The 12,108-nt window shown below is 39.8% G+C and overlaps 1 protein-coding gene across 4 annotated transcripts in view; it reads right to left on the bottom strand.

Moving 5' to 3' along the window:
- The window catches only part of plxnb2b (plexin b2b), a 119,550-nt gene that overhangs the window by 10,759 nt on the left and 96,683 nt on the right, over positions 1-12,108 (bottom strand). For all 4 annotated transcript variants that reach the window (XM_067500734.1, XM_067500735.1, XM_067500733.1 and 1 more), the window contains 8 exons: positions 10,420-10,599; positions 9,053-9,189; positions 7,379-7,479; positions 6,794-7,023; positions 4,435-4,616; positions 2,064-2,130; positions 1,318-1,464; positions 74-230 (listed from right to left, as the gene is read on the bottom strand). In XM_067500734.1, the coding sequence (XP_067356835.1) occupies positions 74-230; positions 1,318-1,464; positions 2,064-2,130; positions 4,435-4,616; positions 6,794-7,023; positions 7,379-7,479; positions 9,053-9,189; positions 10,420-10,599 (1,201 nt within the window). The remainder of the gene's footprint in view (positions 1-73; positions 231-1,317; positions 1,465-2,063; positions 2,131-4,434; positions 4,617-6,793; positions 7,024-7,378; positions 7,480-9,052; positions 9,190-10,419; positions 10,600-12,108) is intronic.

Below are 12,108 nucleotides of genomic sequence, written 5' to 3'. Positions count from 1 at the left end.
CCCTGTAACCATTACATTATTCATCATTATTAGATATTTTTTGCTTCTACTTAGGTGGTTCTCATTTACTCACCCAGCGTGACACTGTCAACCTTCGGCCGCAGAGAGTATGGCAGGTTCTTGTACACCTGCTCTATGATCTTCTCTTTCACCTGCGAGATGGTGTCACAGTTCAAAACCTTGACGGGCGTCACATCTGGACCCTCACCATGCACCAGCACTTGCAATGTCTGGCAGACACAAACAAACACACATTAGGATCACATGGTGACAGAATAAACACCCAGGAGCACAAACGACATATTTGGAGAAATATTCCAACATGGCTAGAGTACCCACCCACCCACTCACACACACACCAAGCTGTGTCAGGATGTTGTTGTCATGGTAACCGAGTTTCTCTAAGCGCACACACTCACACACTGTGGCGACACCTGACAGGACTCCTGTCACCTTGGCCAGCTAATGACCACAGCTCAGTGGGAGCAAACTCTAACCCCCTCACCTCCCACTGTCAGTCACTCTGTCACAAATAACCAACTGACCACTCCACAGATTCAAACAGGGGGCCAGGCAATCTCATCGCAGTAGCAACCGCATCAGCTCGTCTGAATTTTAAAGTGAATGGGACAAGTGCACAGTGAATAAAAGCCTGTAGGAAGCAGTGCCACTGACTGTGAAATCTTGCTTATTGCGTTTTTTTCCTCCCTTTCTATAATTCAATCACAGATTGCAATCCATCATGGCAGGAGACGTGTAATTCAGGCTAATTTGATAATTGCCCTCGACAACGCCATTACCCATGGGTCTTTTTATTTGTGCTGACTTTAACAGGAAACAGCTGTGTTCATATTAGCCTCTATTATTGAAACACGATATCAAAGCGTGCCTTTGAAACCTGTCCAAATGGATACGGAGCAGGTGCAGGTTAGAAGGTCAATGAGGGCTTGTAAAGGTGGCTTGTAGTCTATACTTGTCCCAACTTGTGGTACTTTCACCTAAGTCATGCATTTCACTGCTATATTGGAAAGTGTTGCCTGTGTCGTTTCCGTGCCGACAACAGTGACATTGAAAATGGATGTCACACAAAAGCAGGCAGTCGCCGGGGATTTTTTTGGTGGTTACCATGGCAACTGCAGCGCGTGTGTGCACATGCTCGTGTGTACGATCTGTTTGTCTATTTGTGCGTGTTTGTGTTGCTCACCAAGCAAAAAAGGCCATGCAATCTCAAAGCAATGTGTGCAGCTTTTCCAACTATGGAGTTTGCATGCTTGATTGTTTGTGTGCGTTCTGTTTGTGTGTTTCTGTCCGTCTCACCAGGACGGAGTACTCTACATCATCGCCCAACAGGCCTGTGTCGTTGAGAGTGTACTTGGCTTTCTTCAATCTGGCGTCCACAGGCCCTTTCTCGATCTGGTGCTTGATGGCTCGGAACAGTTTGTACAAGGGCTCGCCTGCAGAGTCCTAATACACACAAACATGGTTGTCACAGATGTTGTCAAGGAGCTAATTGTAGTGCTTAGCAGTTTAGAGGCCAGACAAATGCACATTATCAATACCGAGCACTAATGTAAGAAATGAACAAATCTATAATTGGAAACATGGTTTAATCCTGTAACATGATCATTATACACTTTTTGTAATAAAGTTTATTCACTGCAAAATGAATTAGGCCATTTAAAATAATATATGCTTGGATCACCTTAACTGAGACTTAGAAATGTAGTTATCATTAGGCCTGCAACAAAGGATTTTCAAATTGTATTATTTGTTATATTCTTCTCAATTCATAGTTAATGAAACATCAGAAAACTGTGAACGTGTCCTAGACTCCTACACCTTGTCTGACCAATAAGCCAAAACTCATAGACATTAAATTTAACATAAACTACGATAAGAATAAACAGCAATTAAGAAGCTGGTGACATGTAAAATCTGGCATTTTTCTTGAAGCAAGAACAAAAATAGCTACTAACTGATTTTCTGTTAAACAACAGAATGAACACACATTTTTTAAGCTTTAGTTATCATATTATATTTTGTTCATTAAAATCCCACGTTACCTTCAAAAACTGGTAAAGGCAGATAGACATCCAGTTGCACAGCATCCTTTCCACCACTGTTTCTGACCTGGAGAATACATAAATACAGTATCATCATGAGAATAAATGTGGGTGAATGACTGCCATGTGTTAATAAGCAAGGAAAAAAGTGATATCGTTTGAATGCTAAACCTGAAACCCTGTTGTTTAGCGTGCACCCATGTGGGAGATTTAGCATTTGTCTTTCTATATTTTACATTAAATATAATGTAATTATTTTGTTACATCTTTGGGAGGGCCTGGTGGATCAATGGGCAGGATATCGGGTTGGGGTACAGAAGGCCACGGAATCGAATCCCAGCCCACCATGCGTGGCCCCACGAAGCCACCAAGGGCAACCTTGGTGCCGTTACCAAGCTCGAATAAAAATGGGACGGTTGTGGCAGGAAGGGCATCCGGTGTAATAACTCATGCCAAATCAACGTGCGGAACACGTTCCGCTGTGGCAACTCCTGGAGGGACAAGCTGAAAGCCGATGATCTATTTTGTTACATCTATGGAATGTGTTTATCATGATTGCGAGACAAATTTCACCTTGGGAAGTGACTGAGAGTTACCACATATTGCAGTTCATACCTGCCTTCCTTCCATCTTGCAATATGTAAATGCAGCTTTTTTAAAACATATTTTTTTCAGCATAGCCTGTCACTGTCATGATATTTTAATAAAAAACTTGTGTCAGCAGTCACTTGACAGATCACCCATCCTACTGTCAGACATCCAGTGGTGGTGCCCGTTGTTAGCTGTTAGCATGCCTAATTAGATGTCTTGTATATAAGGGGGCCTGTGCTGGCACAATGGCCTAATCAGCATAATGAGCTTCTCCATTGGGAGATAATTAAGGTGTGTACTTGCATAACAGCCAGTCACAGCGTGCCTAGCCACAGCAGACAGTTCACATCACATAACCCACTCCCAGTAGTGACGAGCGACTGTACTGTCAGACAAGTGGGTTCTGATGAGGGAGGGCAGACAGTCATCAGTGGATGAACTGACCTTGACATGATCATTACAGTGAGGAGAAGGGTAAAAAACATTTGGTGATTCTTTGCTTGAGGCTGTTTACTTCAATCAAAATAGTCATTTCAATGTTTACAGACACTAACATAACCAAGAAATTATGAGCTATTGCCAAGGGAGAAAACAGTGTGCAGTTAATTTTGGTAATGTAAGTGAAAAACATCTACATTATAAGTTTATAAGTTTTACATTTTTTCAAAGATGTATCCATTACATTTTGTAATACAACTAGTGATTGTATCTGTGTGAAAAGTTCTAATCTAAAATTAAATTCTGGGTCATGTTAAATGCTGGCTCAAGTGCTGCAGGTGATTTGGTGATGATTATGTTCTAAAGCGACGTGCAGAAAAGGCAATTTAATTTGACTGAAGTAATTTCTACCCCACTATACATCCTGTTGGTCAAAAGCAACAGGACAAGAAAACGGGAATCAGGGAACAGATGAAGTAGAATCATCTAGCACGATGTGGTTGGACTCCAATGAAGAAAAAAACAGAAGGAGAAACAGAAGGCGGAGGACTGGAATAGATCAAGCAGCAGTCTGGCTCTTGATAGTGGACTACAGTATTCAGTGCAAAATTCAACAGAAAACATGGCAACAGAATGAAACAATGCACCGCATCTTGAACTGAATCCCAGTCCTCCCAAAATGGTTGGTAATATCATGGCCAGGGTTTAGATATGGGTGATTCTGATTATAGCTCTAAAGAATAACAACACTGCACAATGTCGAGAGCAGAAACGTTTGGGGCTTTGAGGGGGTGTAATAAAGCTGATCGTGTTCCCTGATCCTTGTGCAGCGACAATGCTAAAACACCCCCACCTCCATCATCACTACGCTGACATGGTGATGTTTAGCTGTTACAATGTTTGTGATTGCCATCTAAAATTTTTGCAGGCTAAAAGTTGCTAATTAAAGTTGGCCTACAATAGAAAATTAGGGGAGAATAAATTAGTTTTGCAAACGTTTAGGGATGATGATGATGATGGTGCTACTGTAGATTTAAGTATTGTGATAACATAACTTAAAATTGCAATCCATCTGGTACATTTAGATATATTTTACTGTATATGTTAAAACTAATGTGCTGGTAGCACTAAATGACAGGGGATCCCCAGAGTAAATGGTCTCTGTTTGTACAACATTTAATGATAATGCTTCCAAGGAGACACACCAGCCCGCTAATGTAGTTAAAAGGCATCCAAGCCATGGTGTTGACATGTCTTACCAATAGTTTTCCTTTTTGGCATTTTGGCATAGTGACTGCACCACTGTCTACTTAGCAACAGGACTGAGTTGTTCCTCACTCACCTGCGCAGCATGAGTTTAGGGTTCTTGCTGTTAACGTAGTCATACATCAGCTCCAGCAGCAGTGTTCTCATAATGTCAGTGTAGTATTCCAGCTTCCCGTGCAGAGCCACTGTCAGCAGGGAGGCAAAATACACCTTGGCCCTGGCATTGAAGTCATGACTGCGCTCCAGGGTACGGATAAACTACAGATGGACCACACACACACAAACACACACACACACGCAAAAAGATAAACAGACAAATGAGAAGCAAAGTTAATGAAACCCACATACACACACACCAGCAAACCCAACATAATATGCTTTTAAATGATCAAAATACTAATGCTTGTGAAAACAATAATTATCAAGGTAAATTTAGTTATGCCCTGTGAAATATTGTGGCTCAGAGAAGATACCAATTAGTGAATGAGGAATCACCCACACATATGCAATTAACACCTCACAGGCCGTTTCTGTGCCAGCAAAATTGTATTATTAGTAATCTTCACACGTCTCCCTGTGCTGTGTCTTTTGTATCTCACTTTTCACTTCTGTACTGACTAAAGTATTATACAGTAATTCAAGGGAAGACAGCCCGAATTTGAAGTAGATCCAAACGACTTTATATGTTATATTAACTGTGCTTAAAGCAGATTGTGTAAACTTGCAGAGATGAAGAAGGGTGTACACTGGTTGTGGGAGGTTAGGTTCACACATGTGATTTTGTTTATTTTGTTTTAGTGTGAATAGGCCCATTAAGGTGGGACAAGGGGGGAGTCATCAAGATGTCACGATTAGGACCCTAAACCCCTAAACCCCTGAGATGGGGTTCGTTAGGTATGGCCCTCTTGGTAAATGTGTGAAGTGGTCTTAATCTACCTGGGGATGGATGAAAGAGCAGCGAGAAAAATGGGAGACAGATTGTGCCTGAGGCCTCCTGCTCTGTTGAGAGAAGAATTCTCCATGTGAACATAAATGGCTTTACATACTCCTATCTCATACCATCTGTATTCTCTGTCCAAAATGTGCACATTGTCCTTGGGTACAATGCTGATTCTGATCCTGAGGTGTTGCTTCTCGTGTGCTTCCTCTGTTCCGCTTGTGTGGTTGATGAGTCCCCCCTTGTCCCACCTCCCAACTCAACAAGCCTATTCAGGCCACGGTGGAACAAAGCCTACTCTGGAGGATATAACTGGGTTCCCTGGTCACTTTATTCCGATAAGTAGTGAAACTTTTCTAACCAAGAAGACAGAAGTCCAGTTGACGTGATTCAATCTTCTGATTTACTCTGCTAACTAAAGATGACGCTGGCACAACTTTATAATTTTATTACTAGAAAACTATTGTAAAAAGTAAATCCACCAACAAATTTCTGAAGGATTGCCTTGGTTGCTACAGCCTGGTAATTTATACGGTTCCACAAACTTCACTTCCCAAACATTTATTAAATCATATAAAATAGCCATATTTTCACTGAGTTTCACTGAGCTACACACTCCTTTATTTATAATAAAAAGACTGATTTAGTTTGCTCACAAACTGTCCACAAATGCATTTTCAATTTCTCTGCACCTGTAAATCAGGGAGCCCCACATATGACAGGGTTTTTGCTGCTTGGATAAACAGAGAATTTCCTCAAAAATACAAAAGCAATGGCAGCCACCTACTTCAAGTACTGTCATTTTTGTATACTGTATTAAAATTCTTAACAAATGGCGTTTAGTACATGGTTAACATCTCAGGGGACATATTTAGCTGGGTTAACGTGTGCCATCTTGGTTCAGAGATTTTCTTGGATGTCACTTGCTAATTAGCACACAGCACGGTTTAGGCTGGTAAGCACATCAATAGTCATGCAAATATGTGTAAAAAAGAGCAAAGTGATGGACAAAAAGTTTGAACCAATTATAGCACTAGAGGAAAAGTCAGGGGCTTCCCCAACTTTTTACAAATTATCCTTTGGAGAAAATTAGCTTATATACGAATTTTCATCTAACCATTGTAAATATTTCTCTCATAAGCACAAATGTCAACCCCCAGGTGACAAGATGATGCGGAAAACTAAGTAGCTCACAGGTCATAGATCATCTGATGACCATCAATGTCTATTTAAAATCCATTCAGTAGCTGCTGAGGTATTTCAGTCTGAACCAAAGTGATGGAATGACCTACACTGACATTTCCAGAGCTCTGCTGCTAGTGTGGCTAAAAGGAAAATTGTTAAATTCAAATAAGTCTTAGAAGCATCCAGCATCAGTCACTTTGTGGGGCTTTAATGTTGCACACGTTTACAACACAACCGTCGACTGCACATGTGCTGATATTGTCTGGCCCCAGCTGTCTATTTAATGATGCATGTCTATGTGAAATGTACTTACATTAATGAGGAAAGTCTTGGAGTTCAGGAGGTTGGAGAATTGGTTGAGTGCCTGGGTCACCGTGGCCCGTCGAGCCTCTGGGATGTCAAGTTTCCCCGTGATCATTACATCATTGGCACCATCCTTAGAGGGCAGGAAGAAGACTCGGTCCGTGTAGGTCTTGTAGTCCAAGAAGGGGATACGTCCCTCGCTCAGTTCGTTGGTGTGGTCCTCCATCTCAATCATCAAGTCTGCAATACAGAAACAAGAAAATTGCACCTTGTTTCTTTTTAATAAGCGTTTGTACACTGCTTGTCTGTCTCAATCACTGTGTCGCGGGAAGCAAAGAAAGGAGACCAGTGTACGGAAAATTATTTCAGCTGGGAAAGATTATTTTCTGTTACTGTTGCTGTGAAACTGCTGCTCATAATGATGATAACATGATGTTAAGGAGGAGCATTTATTTAATTCGCTGCAGTACAATACATCACAGAAATGTAATCAGAGCTATAAAGCACTTCATTACTTTATAGCTTCGTGGAAACATGGATCCTATGAGAGACATTAGCGATACTTTGAGCTTTCGCACAACTGCAGTGTTGGTACCTGTGAATTCTTTCTTGCAGCGGTCTCGTACGCTCTCCTCCAGATTCTCGAGCTGGTGTTTCACCTTCTCGTACTCCCTCTCAGCCTGCTGACTCTTTCTCCTGAACAGGCAGGCAGACGAAGACAGTGCAGGTGTCATTAAAGCAAAAGTCTCTCAAAGGGAACTGTTTTTATTTTTAAAACAATGATTTCATCGAATTCACCTAATTAAAAGACGTCACGCTCTAGCCAAGAGAGGATAACTGGTACATTTGGCTGATAAATTAAGCACATTGTGTTTTCACTGAGTTTGATAAATATCTCATTAGTGCTGCTATTATTTCATCATTTGTGGGCATGCTGTTGCTGTAGGTGTTTTATGAATATTTAGCTGTAAATTTGTACTAAGGCATAATCACCTGTCACAGACATTACCTGGATTGTGGAGAACCTCTAATAACAGTAAATGTGGTAAAAATTAGTGTTATGGTTATGAAACGAACCCTGCAATGATATTAGGCAAATACAATTTGAGGAAAAACACCATGAACACACTGCTGAGTACAAAATAGCAAGTGTGTCACTATATATATAAATAAGAAAATGGATCGTGTTTGACTTGGCTCACTATGTATAAACTAATATTTAACAGACACAAGTTACACAAAGTACATTTTAATAGACACAGCTCTTACTACAGATTCCAAAATATGTATTGGGAGCACAATAGACTATATATTTTTTTCCCTTGCATAATGGTCTGGCATTGACTCATAACACTTACTAAGGAGACAATAATGTTTATTTATAAGGTGTAACCTTTTGATTCTGGTTTGAATATTATCCCTTCCATTTAATCACTGGGTAGATAATGCACACCAAATAATGGAGAGCAAGCAACAGTTTTACACCTGCCCTCCAGCAATTCACAAAGACTGCGGTGAACTGCAAACCTTTATGATCTGAGGTACAATGATGTAATAAAGGATCATCAGTAGGTTAGAGCCTATGTGTGGTATGAACATTTACATCCCACTAGTGCTCATTATGATTTTCTTACTGGATGTTTCTAGCTGTGCTGACTCTGCACTGTGGATCATAATATGTGAAGCGCTCTGTTATACTGTGCAGATTTTAAATTACCCAAAAAACATTTCAACAAGGTAAACAAGTTCACCACACTCAAAATAGATGTCAAGGTCTATATTCATGAATATTTAACTAAACAAAACACAATCCATCTAGACAAAAAGTGTGTTGCAGAATTAGAAGTTTTGTGGAGATTAATTTTAATTTTCTGACATTTTATTTTATGCAGGGCCCTGGAGACATCAGACCTTTTAAAAATGTGCTTAACATTGTTTTATCGACTTGATACTTCATCAATTTTACAAACTTTTTTATTTATTTGCTTATATTTTTTAAAATAACTTGATGACATGTTTAGGAAGTCCAAAAAAAAGTAGCTGCTCTCTAAGTCAACTGCGAGTTGGGTAGTATGTGTTGCTAAAGAGCACACTAAATTGACTTTTCCGCCTTTTCTATGTAATACTACAACAGTTAAACAGCTAAAATAGCACCACTATAAAGATCGAGGTGATATTATTTAACTGTGTGGGGTCAACAAGATCAAATCTGATCTAAACATCCAGAGAACCTGTAAACATAGTTTATTTTAAATATAATATAACTTACCTGTAGCAATAGACGGAGATTGCGATGATGAGCAGCATGGGCACGATGACAGCAGGGATGATAATGTAGAGTGACAAATCATTCTTCTGCTCATACTGCACCGAGCCGACCACCCACTCCCCTTTTCCAAATTTGATCTGTACATAAACACAAAGAGGAAATGTTCCCATCTGCACAAGTTCTTCTCAAATTTTAGGTTTTTGTCAATAGTGTCCAATTGTGTTGAGGAGGTAAGAGTGGACAGAAGACTTCTCTGTATCTGCTGGGACTATATGCACAATCGCGAGCCAACTCTAACTGAACAATGAATTACTGTGTTAAACCTGACACTCTATAATCAAACCTTTTCTATAAAGGTATCCTGTACTATTGATAGTCTGGTGATTTCACTTCTTAATGCAGCACACAGCCACAGAAATGAAACAATACCTCACTTAGAGAAACTACACAGAGGAGAGGTTACTGTATTCATCGCAATTGTGGCTCGGCTATAATTAAAACTAATTATAAGGGCCTGTAGCTCCATGAAATTTGTTCCATTTAGAAAATGTCTCATGTACAGAAGACAGGCTTAGAGAGGAAAGATGAGGAAAGATTCATGGTTCATTTCTGGTCTCAGCTGCAGGTTCGTTATAGAAGGAAACCGTACAAAAGGTAATATGTGTCTACATTTAAAAGGAAAAAAAGGGAAGTCTAAATTTCAATCATTTATACTTCCCTCTTAGAATTTTTTAATGGTTTGGAGGGTTTAGACTATTGTTGAGACAAAACAATCAAGGTTCACTTTGAATTAACTTTCCATCACCATTCGTCTGGAAGATTGTGGTGGGAAGTTCTGACTACTTTTTGATTTTCATAAACATCGACAAAAAGCAAAGACTGATACAGTGATATAACACTTACAGAGACCCAAAGCTGCCATTCAGTAGCAACTAAACTTGCTTGACATAGTTGAAGGTGCTTCACCTCTCGTCTGAAAGGTTTCATCAGTTCTGACTAACTGGTTTGGAGTGGCAGGCATATAAATTCTGTGAAATCATAAGAGTGCCTGCCGATCCAAGCCAATTAGTTAGAACCGATGAAGCCTTTCAGATGAGAGATGAAATGTCTTTAAGAAGTTCAAGCAAGTCCAGCTGCCACTGAACTGCACCTTTGGCATAAGCTGGATAACTGAGAATCTTCACAGACATCTTAGAGGGGCATTTGTCTGTGTTCTATATTTTTATAACACATTAAGTGCATTTACCTATTTATTTATCTTTTTACTTGCATTTAAAATTTATTTTCACTGTGTGCTTTGAGTAGTCTGAATAACTGTGAACTGATTGAAGCTGTTGAAATAGTTTGATATCTTTCTCTGATCTGACCATTAGATCCAGCAGCTCGGGCCGGGCGTCCCTGCGGTGCCTTCTGGAGCGAGCACGGGGCGGGGTGGACGGTGGGTCCAGGAACAGCTTGTCATCCTGAAGTGTGTTGACCAGACATGGAACGTCGCCCACAAAAGCTTGAGCCTCTTTGGCCGTCATAGCTTTGGAGAATCCTCGACCCTACAGGGGAAGACCATGTGTAGTGCTTAAAGTGTTATGACTGAACTGCATTGGGGAGAAATTAATTTGTGCATTTAAAAGCAACAAATGGATGCATCACATAGTTTGTAATAAAAACATTATTGAAAGCCCTTCAATTAGTAAAAGGTGGAAAGTTTAAACCATCGCCGTTCCATCACGAATGCCAAAATTAATTAAAAAGATTAAGAATGTAGTCAGCGTAAGCACATTTCTTTATATTTAGTATTTTCTTCGTTAAGACACTTTAGGCACTGCTCCAGTCATTCCCAAAGTTCTGGCACTACAGTATACACTCTGAGATTCTACAGCACACTTCTATAACTATAGACATGCATTTCAATTATTCTAATGCACTCTAGAATACAAGAAAGGGGAAATTAGCTTAAGTAAAACTGCATATGAGTAGGGCGGCAATGGCTCAGTAGGTAGAGTGGCCGTCTACCGACCATAGGGTCAGAGATTCACACCCCACTCTTCCCAACCACATGTCAGTGTCCCTGGGCAAGACACTGAGTCCCCAACATTTCAAGCCGTGCAGTGCCAGGCTCAAGCCCAATAGAAATTGCGGAGGGTTGCGTCAGGAAGGGCATCAGGCGTAAAAACTGTGCCAAATCATCATGCAGACAAATGATCCGCTGTGGTGACCCTGAACACACAGAATAAGCCGAAAGGACAAACAAAAGAAACTGCATCCGAGTAATTAAAAAGGTCTCAGACCTATTTTTTCAGCCTTTTTCAACTGAATTATCTAAAGTGTGTTTACTCAAAGAATATGTACGGAGGCCCAAAGCTGACATAACGCAGTAATACAGTAGGCCATTGGAACGAAATTGAGCCATTTTACTATCAAGCTAACTACTGTTTGTCAAATTGTAGGAATAACTGCATTAATGTACTTGCCTCATTAGTGAAGGTTTCCTTTAATTTGTCGCATGCGATGATAGACTAAATATAAATTGGATTCTGAGTGAAAGACAAAACAAGCATTTTAAAGACATGACCTCACTTTAGGAAACTGTGACGCCCTTTTTTAAAAATTTCTGGGATTCTAGAGACCATAAAGCTGATTAAAATCAGAGAATGATCTTGAATTAACACCTAAATGATACTAAATATAATTTAGTTGCACGCCTGTAGGTGTCAAAACAAATAATACAGGTAGTTAAATGTTTAAAATGAAGTAAAGAAAGATATTATTACTTAAACCTGTAATGTTTGAACTGAGCCACCATCATATGCACTAAACATTTAACCCCAATAGGAAGCACATTTCTAAACTTACTGAGCTGTCAGTAAGACAAGAAATTTGTAATGAAGTGTTGTACATTATAATTTATCCTTGAATGTGTCCTTTGGTGCAGTGTCTCAAATCAAAACCATGTTTATCTGTTGCAGTCATTAGTTACTGTATTACATGTGTTCAACCAAAAATGAAATTCCTAATTGTGTATCTGAAGAGCCGTTTAAGTAGAAATATTCAAACATTTC

This window comes from Channa argus, chromosome 4, assembly GCF_033026475.1.
Source record: "Channa argus isolate prfri chromosome 4, Channa argus male v1.0, whole genome shotgun sequence".
Lineage (NCBI taxonomy): Eukaryota > Metazoa > Chordata > Actinopteri > Anabantiformes > Channidae > Channa > Channa argus.
This window is presented reverse-complemented; position numbering and strand designations above follow the sequence as displayed.